The sequence below is a fragment of the Betta splendens genome, chromosome 14 (genome assembly GCF_900634795.4).
Source record: "Betta splendens chromosome 14, fBetSpl5.4, whole genome shotgun sequence".
NCBI classification, from domain to species: Eukaryota; Metazoa; Chordata; class Actinopteri; order Anabantiformes; family Osphronemidae; genus Betta; species Betta splendens.
In genome coordinates this window covers 1,685,289-1,697,814 of record NC_040894.2, presented here as the reverse complement: position 1 = coordinate 1,697,814, position 12,526 = coordinate 1,685,289, and the positions used below count along the sequence as shown (strand labels likewise).

At 45.1% G+C, this 12,526-nt stretch overlaps 2 protein-coding genes across 4 annotated transcripts; both read left to right on the top strand.

Annotated features, from left to right (window-relative positions):
* Positions 1-508: 508 nt before the first annotated feature.
* On the top strand, positions 509-7,831 carry ddx46 (DEAD (Asp-Glu-Ala-Asp) box polypeptide 46). The gene is made up of 23 exons (XM_029173479.3): positions 509-667; positions 904-1,074; positions 1,202-1,324; positions 1,422-1,509; positions 1,594-1,762; positions 1,913-2,154; positions 2,306-2,416; positions 2,526-2,691; positions 2,846-2,966; positions 3,086-3,261; positions 3,360-3,481; positions 3,669-3,747; positions 4,608-4,690; positions 4,781-4,945; positions 5,066-5,228; positions 5,385-5,578; positions 5,737-5,874; positions 6,127-6,276; positions 6,394-6,621; positions 6,734-6,952; positions 7,109-7,253; positions 7,363-7,436; positions 7,602-7,831. Exons 1-23 carry the CDS (start codon positions 651-653, stop codon positions 7,647-7,649), a joined length of 3,192 nt encoding a protein of 1,063 aa, XP_029029312.1. The 5' UTR covers positions 509-650; the 3' UTR covers positions 7,650-7,831.
* Positions 7,832-7,976: 145 nt separating this feature from the next.
* c14h5orf24 (chromosome 14 C5orf24 homolog) lies at positions 7,977-12,329 on the top strand. Of its 3 annotated transcripts, none has more exons than XM_029173481.3 (2): positions 7,977-8,393; positions 9,042-12,329. In XM_029173481.3, the coding sequence occupies exon 2, from the start codon at positions 9,045-9,047 to the stop codon at positions 9,639-9,641; it is 597 nt and encodes a 198-aa protein (XP_029029314.1). In that variant the 5' UTR covers positions 7,977-8,393; positions 9,042-9,044; the 3' UTR covers positions 9,642-12,329. The 3 variants fall into 3 exon arrangements, with proteins under 3 accessions (XP_029029314.1, XP_029029316.1, XP_029029317.1); XM_029173483.3 differs by having other exon boundaries at positions 9,039-12,329; XM_029173484.3 differs by lacking the exon at positions 7,977-8,393 and adding an exon at positions 8,400-8,714.
* Positions 12,330-12,526: the final 197 nt, after the last annotated feature.

The window sequence follows — 12,526 nt, the reverse complement described above, 5'->3', positions numbered from 1 at the left end:
ACACAGTGTGTGGCTGGACAGAGGATCACCTTCAGCCAGAGGCTGATCAGTATTAGGTGCTCCACAGAACGCCACCGGAGAACCTTCCTGCCGGTGCCATCAGCCTGTACAACTGCTCGCCCTCTGGAAGGCTTCACCTGTATATGTGTAGTATAGTGCAAGTGTATATGTATGTACATAGAAAGCAAATTGATAAGAACATGTGTATGTGTGTTAAATGCAGGTATATGTGTATAAATATGTATGAACATGGTATATGCTACATCTGTTTTTGATTTTTACTTTATAGCAAAAAAAGTGGGCAAAGCAATTACTTCTTCACAGCGGAGTAATTAAACGAGTGTACGCTGAAGTGCATTTCTTGGAGACGCCGTTCTACCTGTCACCGCTGGGGACGCTGTTCTCTGTCTTGTCGCTGGGAGCGCTATTATCTGTCCCACCGCTGGGGGAGCTATTCTCTGTCTCACCGCTGGGAGCGCTATTCTATGTCTCACCGCTGGGGGCGCACTTATTTTCTTCTGTTACACGTTTGCGACTTCATCCGTCGCACTTTTGTTACGTGTGGGTTCAAAGATACAAACAGTCGAACACGGCGCAGCGGTTATTATCTGCGAACTGACTTTAACTGGACAGAACATTGCGGGATAATAATGGGACGTGAGTCAAGGTGTGTCCGATTTTTTTGTTCAGTTTGATATTTTTCTCTTTTGGTTAATCGATTGTAATAAACTGTTGCTGTTTAGTTTTAGTTGACAATGCTAACGTTAGCATATTAGCTAAAATATAATCTCTGTATCTATTAAAAGTCCGTCTCACACAACATGAATTTAATACCATTAGGTTATTTTGAATAAGAAAATAGACAATTCTAAAATTAAAACGTTATTTCTGCTGTTTGTTCAGACACTACAGGAAGCGCTCCACGTCTCGGGGGCGCTCAGGTAGTCGATCGAAGAGTCGCTCCCCGGACAAACGCTCCAAGAAAGAAGACCGGGACCGAGACCGAAGCAGGAGAGAACGATCCCGGAGTCGGGACCGCCGCAGGTCCCGGTCCAGAGACAGAAAGCGAGCTAGGTTTGTGCTGAACCTTGTTTTATTATGGCAACAGGGAAGTTATAGAGATAAACAACGACACTGACGTTTAACGTGAATTTAAAGCCGTTATTACTTCTTGTGTCCTATATTTGATTTTCCTTTCCAGGCGCTCCAGGAGCCGTGACAGGAGAAGGTCCAGAAGCAGAGACAGGAGGAGGTCAGGGAGCAGGACCAGAACCCGAAGGTCTCGGTCTGGAAGCCCCAGCAAAAGCAAAAAAACAGATGAGAAGTAAGAAGAAAAGGGCTTTAAAAAAAAAAACAGATTGTTTTACATATACGATCTGTCTCTCTCTCTATATTTTTTTATTTATTTATACTTTGTACAGATCAAGGAGCAAAGAAAAAGACAGCGTAGAGCCTTTATCTGAAAAGAAAAAGGTCAAAGAGGAGAAAGAGGACGAGAAGGCAGAGGATGTAAGTTCAACAAACTCAGTTTTCGCCAATGAGCGACAGGTCACTGTATATCATGTAATACTTCTCTCAAATGTGTTCGTGCAGCAAGACTTTGACCAAAACAAACTGGAGGAGGAGATGAGGAAGAGGAAGGAGCGAGTGGAGAAATGGAGGGAGGAGCAGAGGAAGAAAGCCATTGAGAATATCGGCGAGATCAAGAAAGAACTGGAGGAGATGAAGCAGGGCAAAAAGTGGAGCCTGGAGGATGATGATGGTGAGGGAACACTTGTAGTACACTTATTCTACTTAACAGCTAAAGTGTTTTAGCCAATTTGTCCTGTGATTCAGTGAATAGTCAGTGTGAGAATCCTGGTATTTGAACAGGAGTCAATTATTCTAACTCACAAGTATTCCAATGTTTTAGATGATGATGAGGATGGTTCAGCACCTATGGAAGGTGATGATGATGAAGATGGAGATGGAAAGGAAGAGAGTAAGGAGAAAGAGATTAAAGAGGAGAAGAAAGAGGAAGGTGAGAAGGAGAAGGAAAGTCCAATGGAGCTGCAGCCAGAAGAGGATGACGTGGATCCTCTGGATGCCTACATGGAGGAGGTCAAACAGGAGGTTAAGAAGTTCAACATGGGAGCCATGAAGGGAAATGATAAGGTGAGGAAAGAATACTGCATCGTGTTAATTAGGTCACGAAAAAGACTATGTGGTGAAACAGGCCTTCTTTAGTATTGTTTAGATTGTCTGAGGGTCAGTTTTTGTCCTCTGTCGTTGTAGACATGCATAATTGTTTTTCTTTTGTTTGCAGAAAGGAGCAATGACTGTAACCAAAGTGGTTACGGTTGTTAAAACCAAAAAAGGTCCTCACACTCACAAGAAGAAGGGTGAGCTGATGGAGAATGACCAGGACGCCATGGAGGTCAGTTATTGTGTCTGTCTTTTTTTTTTTAATGAAGGCACCATCTCTTCACAAAACATTTTTCTGTAGTCCGAATTTAGGCAATTAAAAACATGTTCTTTTTTGACAGTATTCATCAGAAGAGGAGGAAGTGGATCTGCAAACGGCTCTAACAGGCTTTCAGACCAAGCAGAGGAAAGTCCTTGAGCCTGTTGACCACGGAAAGATTCAGTACGAGTCTTATCGTAAAAACTTCTATGTGGAGGTGCCTGAACTGGCCAAAATGACTCAAGAAGGTCAGTGAACAGAACAGAAAGCAACATGTATGCTAGCCTTCATGCTTTAAAGATCTTTATTTATGAAATTTTATCAACACAACAGGTAAATGTGATCTGTTTTAAGAAAATAGACCCCCTCTGTGAGCTAATATTTCCTTTTGTACCTGTGTAGAAGTAAACACATACAGGCTGGAACTGGAAGGCATCACTGTCAAAGGGAAGGGCTGCCCGAAACCCATCAAGACCTGGGTGCAGTGTGGAGTATCGATGAAGATCCTCAACGCTCTGAAAAAGTGAGTGTGACTGAAAATGCACTATAATGTTGAGATTATAAAAAAAGGGGGGGTGCTGTTCGCACCTGGTTTCTGACAAATTGCATTCGTGTTAATGTCCTTCTTCCAAACGTTCACAGGCATAGCTATGAGAAGCCCACGCCCATCCAGGCTCAGGCCATCCCTGCAATCATGTCGGGCCGGGACCTTATTGGCATCGCTAAGACCGGCAGTGGGAAAACAATAGCCTTCCTGTTGCCTATGTTCAGACACATCATGGATCAAAGGCCCCTAGAAGACTCTGAGGGACCCATCTGTAAGAACCAGTGTGATTTTTATTACATCTCTTAGACTATTAATGTAACAAGTCACAGTAATAAACTGTACTAAAGGAGTCCCCCGTTTCAACCACAGCTGTGATCATGACTCCGACTAGAGAGCTGGCTCTGCAGATCACCAAGGAATGTAAGAAGTTCTCTAAACCGCTGGGGCTCAGGGTGGTGTGTGTTTATGGAGGCACTGGTATCAGCGAACAGGTAAAAACATACAAACTTCTGGATACTTTCATCTCAGTGCTAATGTTCTCATGTAAATGACTCCTATGCCCATTAGTAGCTGTGCTATATGCAGAACTTATACCGATATTTAGGCTCAGACCTCTGCTCTGTGTGGTTTTAAAACATCTTTATGATGTAACTGCATCCCATTGTTTTTGTGTTGCAGATTGCTGAGCTGAAGAGAGGAGCAGAGATCATTGTCTGCACACCAGGACGGATGATTGACATGTTGGGGGCCAACAGTGGTAAGTTCACACACCTTGACCTATTGATTTCATTATATTTTTCCTAATTCCAATGAACCATCTGTGAGTCATCTTTTGCATGGAATCAATATTACACAATACTAAAGAACAAAAGTCCATTTTCAACTACCATTCACTAAACTGTTAACATTATTTGACCACCGTTGGGATCAGTGTTTTCTACAAGACAGTGATGTGTTTCCTGAAGATCAGGGCCGGTACAGGTAGGTGGAGCTGGTGCTGTCTCCGCGGTTCCTCCATCTCCAGATCTGCGACTGTTTGACTGTTGGAATCTGTGTTAACATACATACGTTTGTCAGGACCTGTCATTTATTATTCAAAGAAACAGTTGAATCAAGGTTCTAGAGTTGTTGTTTTGTGCAGCACAACATTAATGTAACAAGACTGAATGTTGTCATAAAGTTGGACCTATTTATATTTAAAACCTTTGTCTATCATTATTAACAGTATGGGCAGTTGTTTCTTCCACACATGCGAGGTAATCTGTAATATGTTTCCCTTGTAGGTGAAAGGCGCTTGGTCAGATAGTGCTTGATGGGGCTCCATCTCTTTAATCTCTTGTATTGAGGCTGTTTTCTGACTTTTACAGGTCGCTCTTGCCCCTGAGATGGTACGCACGACCAGAGTCGAGCCCGAAAGAAAACACTGTTTTTTTTATTACAAATAAAATTTTACCCTCACTTTAACCTGCAACAGTAAAGTATCTGTAGCATTTAGAATACTTTGTTTTGCTACCTGTAATCTTAAAGGAAAGGTTGTGTTCAGTAGTTAAATGCCTCTGAAGGACGCAGGGTTCATGTGAGTGCTGATCTTCTCTGTTCTCTTCTTCCTGTGCACAGGTCGAGTCACCAACCTGCGCAGAGTGACGTATGTTGTGTTGGACGAAGCAGACAGGATGTTCGACATGGGCTTTGAGCCTCAGGTCACACATTTTTTTTCTTGCTTGTTGTTACCTTGGATTTCATGCACAGCTCAAATTTGCTGACCTTGGCGTGTCCCTTTTCGTTTTCAGGTGATGCGCATTGTGGACAACGTGCGTCCCGACCGTCAGACCGTCATGTTTTCAGCTACCTTCCCTCGGGCCATGGAGGCGCTGGCTCGGAGGATCCTGGCCAAGCCCATCGAGGTTCAAGTGGGCGGTCGCAGTGTAGTCTGCTCTGACGTGGAGCAGCATGTGGTGAGTCATCTGTGCTTCGTTGAGCATTGTCCGTTATCTGCATAGATTTAGTAGATTCCTTTTTACCCACTAACTTCATTTCATCACTTTTTTTGTATTTGTTTCTGTTTGTTTCTGTAGCTGGTTATTGATGAGGACCAGAAATTCTTGAAGTTGCTGGAGATTCTGGGTCACTACCAGGAAAAGGGCTCAGTCATCATCTTTGTGGACAAACAGGAGCATGCAGATGGACTCCTCAAAGACCTGATGAAGGCTTCTTACCCCTGCATGTCTCTACACGGAGGTGAGCTGTTTGTGCAGAAGCAATTATTCCAACTTTGGTTCTTTATACATTTTCACTTTGAATGATTCGCGTGTTGCCAACACCAAACAGTGAAAGGGGACCAGTCCTGTTGAAGGAGAACTGTGGACTGTCCTGTATCATGGTGTCTCTTTCTAGGCATCGACCAGTACGACAGAGACAGCATCATCAATGACTTTAAAAACGGAGCCTGTCGTCTAATGGTGGCCACCTCTGTGGCCGCCAGAGGCCTGGATGTCAAGCAGCTCATCCTGGTGGTCAACTACAACTGTCCCAACCACTATGAGGACTACGTCCACAGGGCGGGGCGCACGGGCCGAGCAGGAAACAAGGTCTGGAATTTACATATTAAGGCTGTGTACAGTGAAGCAATTCATGATCGTTACATACAGAGCATGACGTATCAGACCTATTCCCCGAAATAACAAAGACTTGGTTCTGCTGCATCACACTTTAAATCTTGCCCCCTTTTTTTTTTTTTTTTCTGCAGGGTTACGCTTACACCTTCATCACAGAGGATCAGGTTCGATATGCCGGCGATATCATCAAAGCCTTGGAACTGTCAGGGGCTCCTGTACCACCAGAACTCGAGCAGCTCTGGGCGTCTTTCAAAGACCAGCAGAAAGCGGTAAGTTAAGGACAGGAAGCCTGAAGCAGCACATTCGCAAGCGGGACGACCGTCTTGTTCAACCTTTCATAATTTTACTGTATTTGTTACTTTTATGCTATTAATGCTTTTGGATAACATGAACGTGTGAATTAAGTTAGTTAATTCTGTGTGAAGTTGTAGCCTTAATTAGTAGGTAGAAAAGTGGGGAAACACATGTAAGCGTTAACTATCCAGCATCGCCTTGAGACGAGTTCTTTCGGTTTCACACAGGAAGGAAAAACCATTAAAAGCAGCAGCGGCTTCTCAGGAAAAGGTTTCAAGTTTGATGAGACAGAACACGCTCTGGCCAACGAGAGGAAAAAGTTACAGAAAGCTGCTCTTGGACTGCAAGACTCTGACGACGAGGATGGGGCCCTGGATGTGAGTTTGCCTTTGTGTTTCACTGTTTGGTAAAATTCTTTAAACCCAGACACACTTTTATTAAATTGACAGTAAACAATGTCATTTACAAATCGATTACAAATGCTCTCTCTTTAGATCGAGGAGCAAATCGAGAGCATGTTCAACTCCAAGAAGAGAGTGAAGGACCTGTCTGCTCCCGGGGCGGCTGCTGGAGCAGCAGGAACGGTCTCTGCCACGGCAGCTGCTCCAGGAGGACTCCCAGGCCTCGGACCCACATCTGCTGGAAACATCCAGAAACTGGAGATGGCCAAAAGGCTGGCGCTCAAGATCAACGCTCAGAAGAACCTGGGTGCTGAGGCTCAGGTCAGGCTCTGGGGGAATCAATGATGACACTATTTCCATCTCTGTCACCTGATGCACAAGCTTTCAAATAAAAGTCATTAATACACATGGGTCATGGGTTCTCCTCCTGCAGGATGTGATGCAGCAGGCCACCAACGCCATCCTGCGAGGTGGCACGATCATGACACCCTCCGTGTCGGCTAAGACCATCGCGGAGCAGTTGGCGGAGAAGATCAATGCCAAGCTGAACTACACCCCTGTGGAGAAGCTGGAGGAGGAGCGGCAGGCGGCTGAGCAGGCGGAGACCGTCAAGCGATACGAAGAGGAGCTGGAGATTAATGACTTCCCTCAGGTCAGGAGCCACAATGCAAAATATAAAATCAAATATAATTCAAAATAATCTGCTATTAATTACTATCTACTGATATTGATAATTTAGCTGTTAAGATTGTACTTTGATGGAAAGAGTAAAGAACCTGAAGACATTTGTTGTTCTGTCCTCCTCTAGACGGCCAGGTGGAAGGTGACGTCCAAAGAAGCACTGCAGAGGATCGGCGAATACTCAGAAGCTGCGATCACCATCAGAGGAACCTACTTCCCTCCAGGCAAAGAGCCCAAAGAGGGGGAGCGCAAGATCTACCTGGCTATTGAAAGTATGTGGCGAGAAAAGCAGGTCCAAACCTCCAGCTTCACGCTAGAAGTGTAGTTAAACGTCTGTGCAGCTTGTGAATCTCATGCTGTAAGTTACTGCTTGTTTTGCAGGTGCTAATGAACTGGCTGTGCAGAAAGCCAAGACAGAGATCACGCGTTTGATCAAGGAAGAGCTCATCAGATTGGTAAGATTGGGCAATAATCAACACTGGCTCATGTGTTCTCACCAGACAAATGAGTTGGTTTAAGGTTCCTTCTGCCACTTTAAAATATAATCATTCACTTGTTAGGATAAAATATGACACCTGAGGTTTGTCACCTGTGTAATTTAAATTTTTTTCTCTCTTTAGCAAAACTCATACCAACCGACGAGCAAAGGCCGTTACAAAGTGCTGTAGAGGAGAAACGGAGGCTCGACGGAGGATTGTCCATCTGTCAAATTCATCCACGTGGTTGAATAATATTTTAATCAGTACTTTTAATATTATCTTATGTTGCCGTCTTTAGTTATTGAACTCCATTTGAGTTTCAAGTGTTGTTTTTTTCACTTTGTCATTAAACGGCTCCAGGAATCATTAAAGATGAGATTATTTATTTTCTTGCTAATACAGGTGTGTAACATCTGTTTTTATCCTAATGAGGAGACGCTCAGATGGGTTTTATCTTTTTCAGCTGTTTGCATTTTTTATGTAAATGTTATAAACCGTTCACATCAACTGTCTGGATTGGGGCTTAAATGCTACACGGCAACATTTAAAAACAAAGCAGCTATTTTCAGCTTTGCCAAAGAAACAGCGGCGTTGAGATGTCAGCGCTTCAGGAGGGGATGGAAAAAGGTCCTCTCTGCGCATGCTCAGTCTGCGCTCCCCGTCTTATTAATTTTTAATGGAAAATGGCTGCGTTTCTTTTCCAAACCTCTGGAGCAGGCAAATAATATATATATATATATAACCCAGTTCTTTTAAGCCGTCCGGCGTCTCGGGCCCGTGCACACCGACACGAACCCGGTGCCGTGGTCGTGGTGACCGGTGTCCTCCGCTACGAAGAGATTCGGAGGAAATGGACCGACTCAGGCTTTGAAGGGGATGAAAGATCATTTTTCTCCTTAACCCTTTCTGCACCGAGATCTGCGAACAATCGAGGTACCGTAACCTTAGCGCTAATGTGGCGTTTGCGGCGGCGTCGGACGGTTTAGATGCATCCAGCAGAACCGGATACTGGCTCCGTTCTCAGCCCACAATGAACACGTCCCTGCAGAAACCGCTGCTGGGGCCGAACCGAGGCGTCGGTGTCGCTGCGCGGCCGCACAGTGACTCGGAGACATTGTCCTCCGCGTGCAAATCTGCGGAATCCATGTGCGTGTTTTTGTGAATGGATGTGACTCCAGGCGGTGCCGGAGCCCACACCTCTGCAGTAACGGAGCGGCTCGACCTCCTGCTGCGGCTCAGCGCCCCTCGAATGCCGTCAGTTATCGATGACCTAATGTTTATAAACGACCAATGTCTGACGTGTTAATGGTCGACGCTACGGTTGTAAACAAGTAAATAGGAGTGACGTTATGTGCAAAGCTATTAAAGTGACGTGTATTTTGAATATTGTGCTTTTTATACATTTGACGGCTGTAGTTTCACATTTAATACAATGAGTTTATTTATTACTGTCGTTAATATTAATTTATGAGCTGTAATACTCGCTGGACGTCCACTTCACCAGGAACCTGCACAGTCTTTTGATGAATTTGGCTGATTATGAAGCCTGTTCATGTGTCTCCTCTACCTGATTCCCAGCAGACGATGATGCGCCAGGTGAGCGGCGGTGACTTCTGCATGAACAGCCGGCCGTCGTGTTTGGCCGAGGACGGGCACCACGCGGCCCACTTCGACCTGTGCGCCTCCCAGTCCAACAAGTTCTACCCGCCGCCCCCCTCGTCCCTGCAGATGACGCTGGCGCCCATGGCTCTGCCCGCCCACAGCCACAAGCCCATGGTGTGTCAGCGACAGGAGGCGCCGGACCCGCGCACGCCCAAAGGCACCAAAAGCTCCGACCCGGACGACGGCAAGAAGAAGAGCAAGGCGTCGGGGAAGACGGGGCGGCGCGGGAGGCCGCTGGGAACCACCAAGCTGGCCGGCTACAGAACCAGCACGGGCCGGCCGCTCGGCACCACGCGGGCCGCCGGGTTCAAGACGAGCCCGGGGCGGCCGCTGGGCACCACCCGAGCGGCCGGGTACAAGGTGAGCCCGGGGCGGCCGCCCGGCAGCATCAAGGGCCTGTCCCGCCTCAACAAACTGGCCTACGGCAGCGGCTGCAGCGGCGCCGCCTTCCCGTACCCGCTGCCGCACAAGGACCTGCTCTGTGAACCCTCCTGCAAAGACAAGGCGGCCAACGAGTGACGGCGGCGCCGCCTGTGGGGACGCAACACGTCCTGTATCTGAACTAAGTAGCACCAGACGTTTGAGGAGGTTCTGTGGTGGAAGCTCACTATGGGTTTGTTTAAGCGTGAACATATTTGAACCTGTTTAATTACTGTGAACGCAGACGTTCTAGCACAAAACCGTTTTACCTGTACATTCATCACGTCTCACTTTCGCTTCTAGTGGCATCACGTTTGGCACCGTCTCTGTGCAGCCAGAGGTTCTGATCTAATGATATGTAGCATGCGTTGGTGCCTCCCTCTCTCTTTGCTTAAAGCTGCTGTTGAGCTGATTCAGAGGTCGAGTTGTGGATCAATGGTGCTGAAAGACTGAATCAGCTCAATCGGCACCTTCAAGCTCGGCCGTGCTCTGAACCCTCACAGGTCAAAGCTATTCGGTGCTGAATGAGCCCAAACATGGACGCTGACTCTGCTTCCACATTGCTCCTGATCCCGGCCCGGTGATACTGGTCCCTGTGGACCGCAGGCGCCTCACTGCCCGTTGGTTGGTATCGGATCGTGTCCAGTCAGAGTCGCAGTCTGTTTTGTAGTGAACGCCTGATGCGTTCGCTGGGTGTCGTTCAAACTCGCCCTGCTAGAAATGCCAAAAGTATTCAGCATCAAACTATCTCCACCTTTAAAGCAGCAAAGTCAGGAATTTTGAATTGTAGTGTAACTGAGGAACCACTTGATATAATTCACTCCAGCTGTGACCCAAATAAAAAACATAGAACTGTTCTGAGAGCTTCAACCTAAAGCACAGGAATCGTAACCCTGTAATTAATGCTGGAATTAGGCTGTGCAGCTGTTCCTAATAAAGTGGCCCCTGAGTGTTTCTCTCTAAAGTCAAATAATGAGATAAATATGTAAAAACACATGAATGTGTCACGGACGTTAGCATCATTTCCACCCACGCGTCAGCTGTCTGCTAAATGTTATACTTATGGAACCAACGTATTTATTTATCAATATTTATTTTGCTGCTTTGATGCCGAGGAGGAGACGCTGCTCCTCCAGAGAACGGTCCACGAACGAGGACAGAATGTTGGTCACGCGACAACAGACGCCTTTATCCTCCTTCGTGCGTCTTCATTTACACAAATGCTTTGTTTTCTACAGCAGCATGTTTAAATATTGGTTGTTTTTTACACTAAAACACTTGTTACTGTTTTAAAAGTGATTTGGTTGAAACTGGCTTCGTTCAGTATGTTTAGTTTCACTGCATTTAATTGAAAACATGTTTATTCCAGTGATTAAGATCTCAGAGTGTCGCCATGTTTTTATACGTTGAACTGTGATTGATTGATCTCAATCTTACAACTTGATAAACCTTCAGTTTTTCTTTTAGGGAACTGAAATCCTGAGTGAAGGTTTAGTAAAACTTTGCTGACACAATTTACCATAGTGCAATAATCTGTTGTGTGTATTGTTCTGTGGAAACTTTGATACTATCACTTTTTATTCTTGTTGTATTTTGATACTCGTGAACATTTGGACATTTGTTCCGTCGTGTGTAGTTGTTAACATCTGTAGCTCAGTGAAAAGTCACACGCAGACGTCGCTCTCACCTCCTCTACCAAAGATGTCATGTTCTCCAGCTGTGGGTGGTTTAAAACACCTCAGAATGACCTTCGCATCGTTTCCCACGTTTAGTTTCTGCAGGTTTCTGTTCTCGACTGTAACAACTTCTGTCTTTTACACACGTTATCGCGGCCTTTGTTTGTGGAGGTTATGACTGATGTGATGCCTGGATGTGTCACTCAAACTTTATTTCCCACATTTGTTTAGGTTCAGGCGAACTAAACAGTGACTGTACAACAAGATGTAAAATACTTGTGCAAATGATTCTTATTCATGTGCAAACGTCCAAACTCTGTCACGCTGCCAAAAGCTGGTAGCGACTTGGTACCGAAAAGCTGATAAATCATCATTATAGGTTTGAAAGTAACAAAGACCTTATTATTTTAAATATACCGTCTTTATGCAGGTTCATCTGCCTTTGAGCTCAGTGCAGGTCCAGAAATGTGACTTTGGCTGTGACGACATCATTATTATTGAACTAAACGCAAAATATTAAATTAAATATTCACAGTTTTGCCATCCAGTACAGGAAAAGAACGTGCTTCAAGAAGTGGGACGAGCACCTTCTATGGAAAGTTCAATTAAGGTATTAAAAATTGGATGGTCATTGATTCTGATGAAGTGGAGGTCTGACATGAACTGTATTAAAGAACTAAGTAGAACCATCTCCTCCACTCTACATTCGTCACATGTTTGACTTTCTGGATCAAATGGTGAAAATCACAGACAGTGACGTCACTGGTGGTTTATATACATCTGGTTCATGTTTAATTTACCTTTAAGGGTGGATAAAGTGAATAAACCTTGTTCAGATGAACCATTATGACACCACATAAGCGATGCTTTCTGATAAAGACATTCTGTTTCCAGTTAAATTAGTGATCAAACCCAGGTATGAATCGAATATTGTTTAAGATGTTCAGCATTAAATCAACACTTTGAGTATTTTCTTTGTGGGAATATATGATGCCCAGTTGTTCCTGGTGTGACTGACAAAGTCTGCAGAGCTTTGTGTAGGTCCCATTTTATTCCTGCATGATTGTTGTGGAATGTTTAAAAGTTGTGTAATAAATATCAAAGTAAAGGAGTCGGTCTCTCACGTTCAATAAATGTTGAGGTCTAAACACTACAAACTGCTGTATTGGTAGGTTTTGGTTGTTACAGTATGTGGCTGAAGGAAAGGTCAGGTGTGTGGGTCGATCGTCCCGTTTTGGATTTGCATCAGGCTGCAGCGGCCTTTAAACGGCTGCTGCAGCCTGATGCAGCAGAGGCAGCCTGAAAAAG

What these genes read in the sequence shown, in the direction of transcription:
- ddx46 (XM_029173479.3), top strand. An exon ending in CATGTTGGGGGCCAACAGTG is followed by an intron (nt 3,748 to 4,607) that starts GTAAGTTCACAC and finishes TCCTGTGCACAG; the next exon opens with GTCGAGTCACCAACCTGCGC. An exon ending in ACATGGGCTTTGAGCCTCAG is followed by an intron (nt 4,691 to 4,780) that starts GTCACACATTTT and finishes TTTCGTTTTCAG; the next exon opens with GTGATGCGCATTGTGGACAA.
- c14h5orf24 (XM_029173481.3), top strand. Translation starts at nt 9,045, where the DNA reads ATGATGCGCCAGGTGAGCGGCGGTGACTTCTGCATGAACAGCCGGCCG.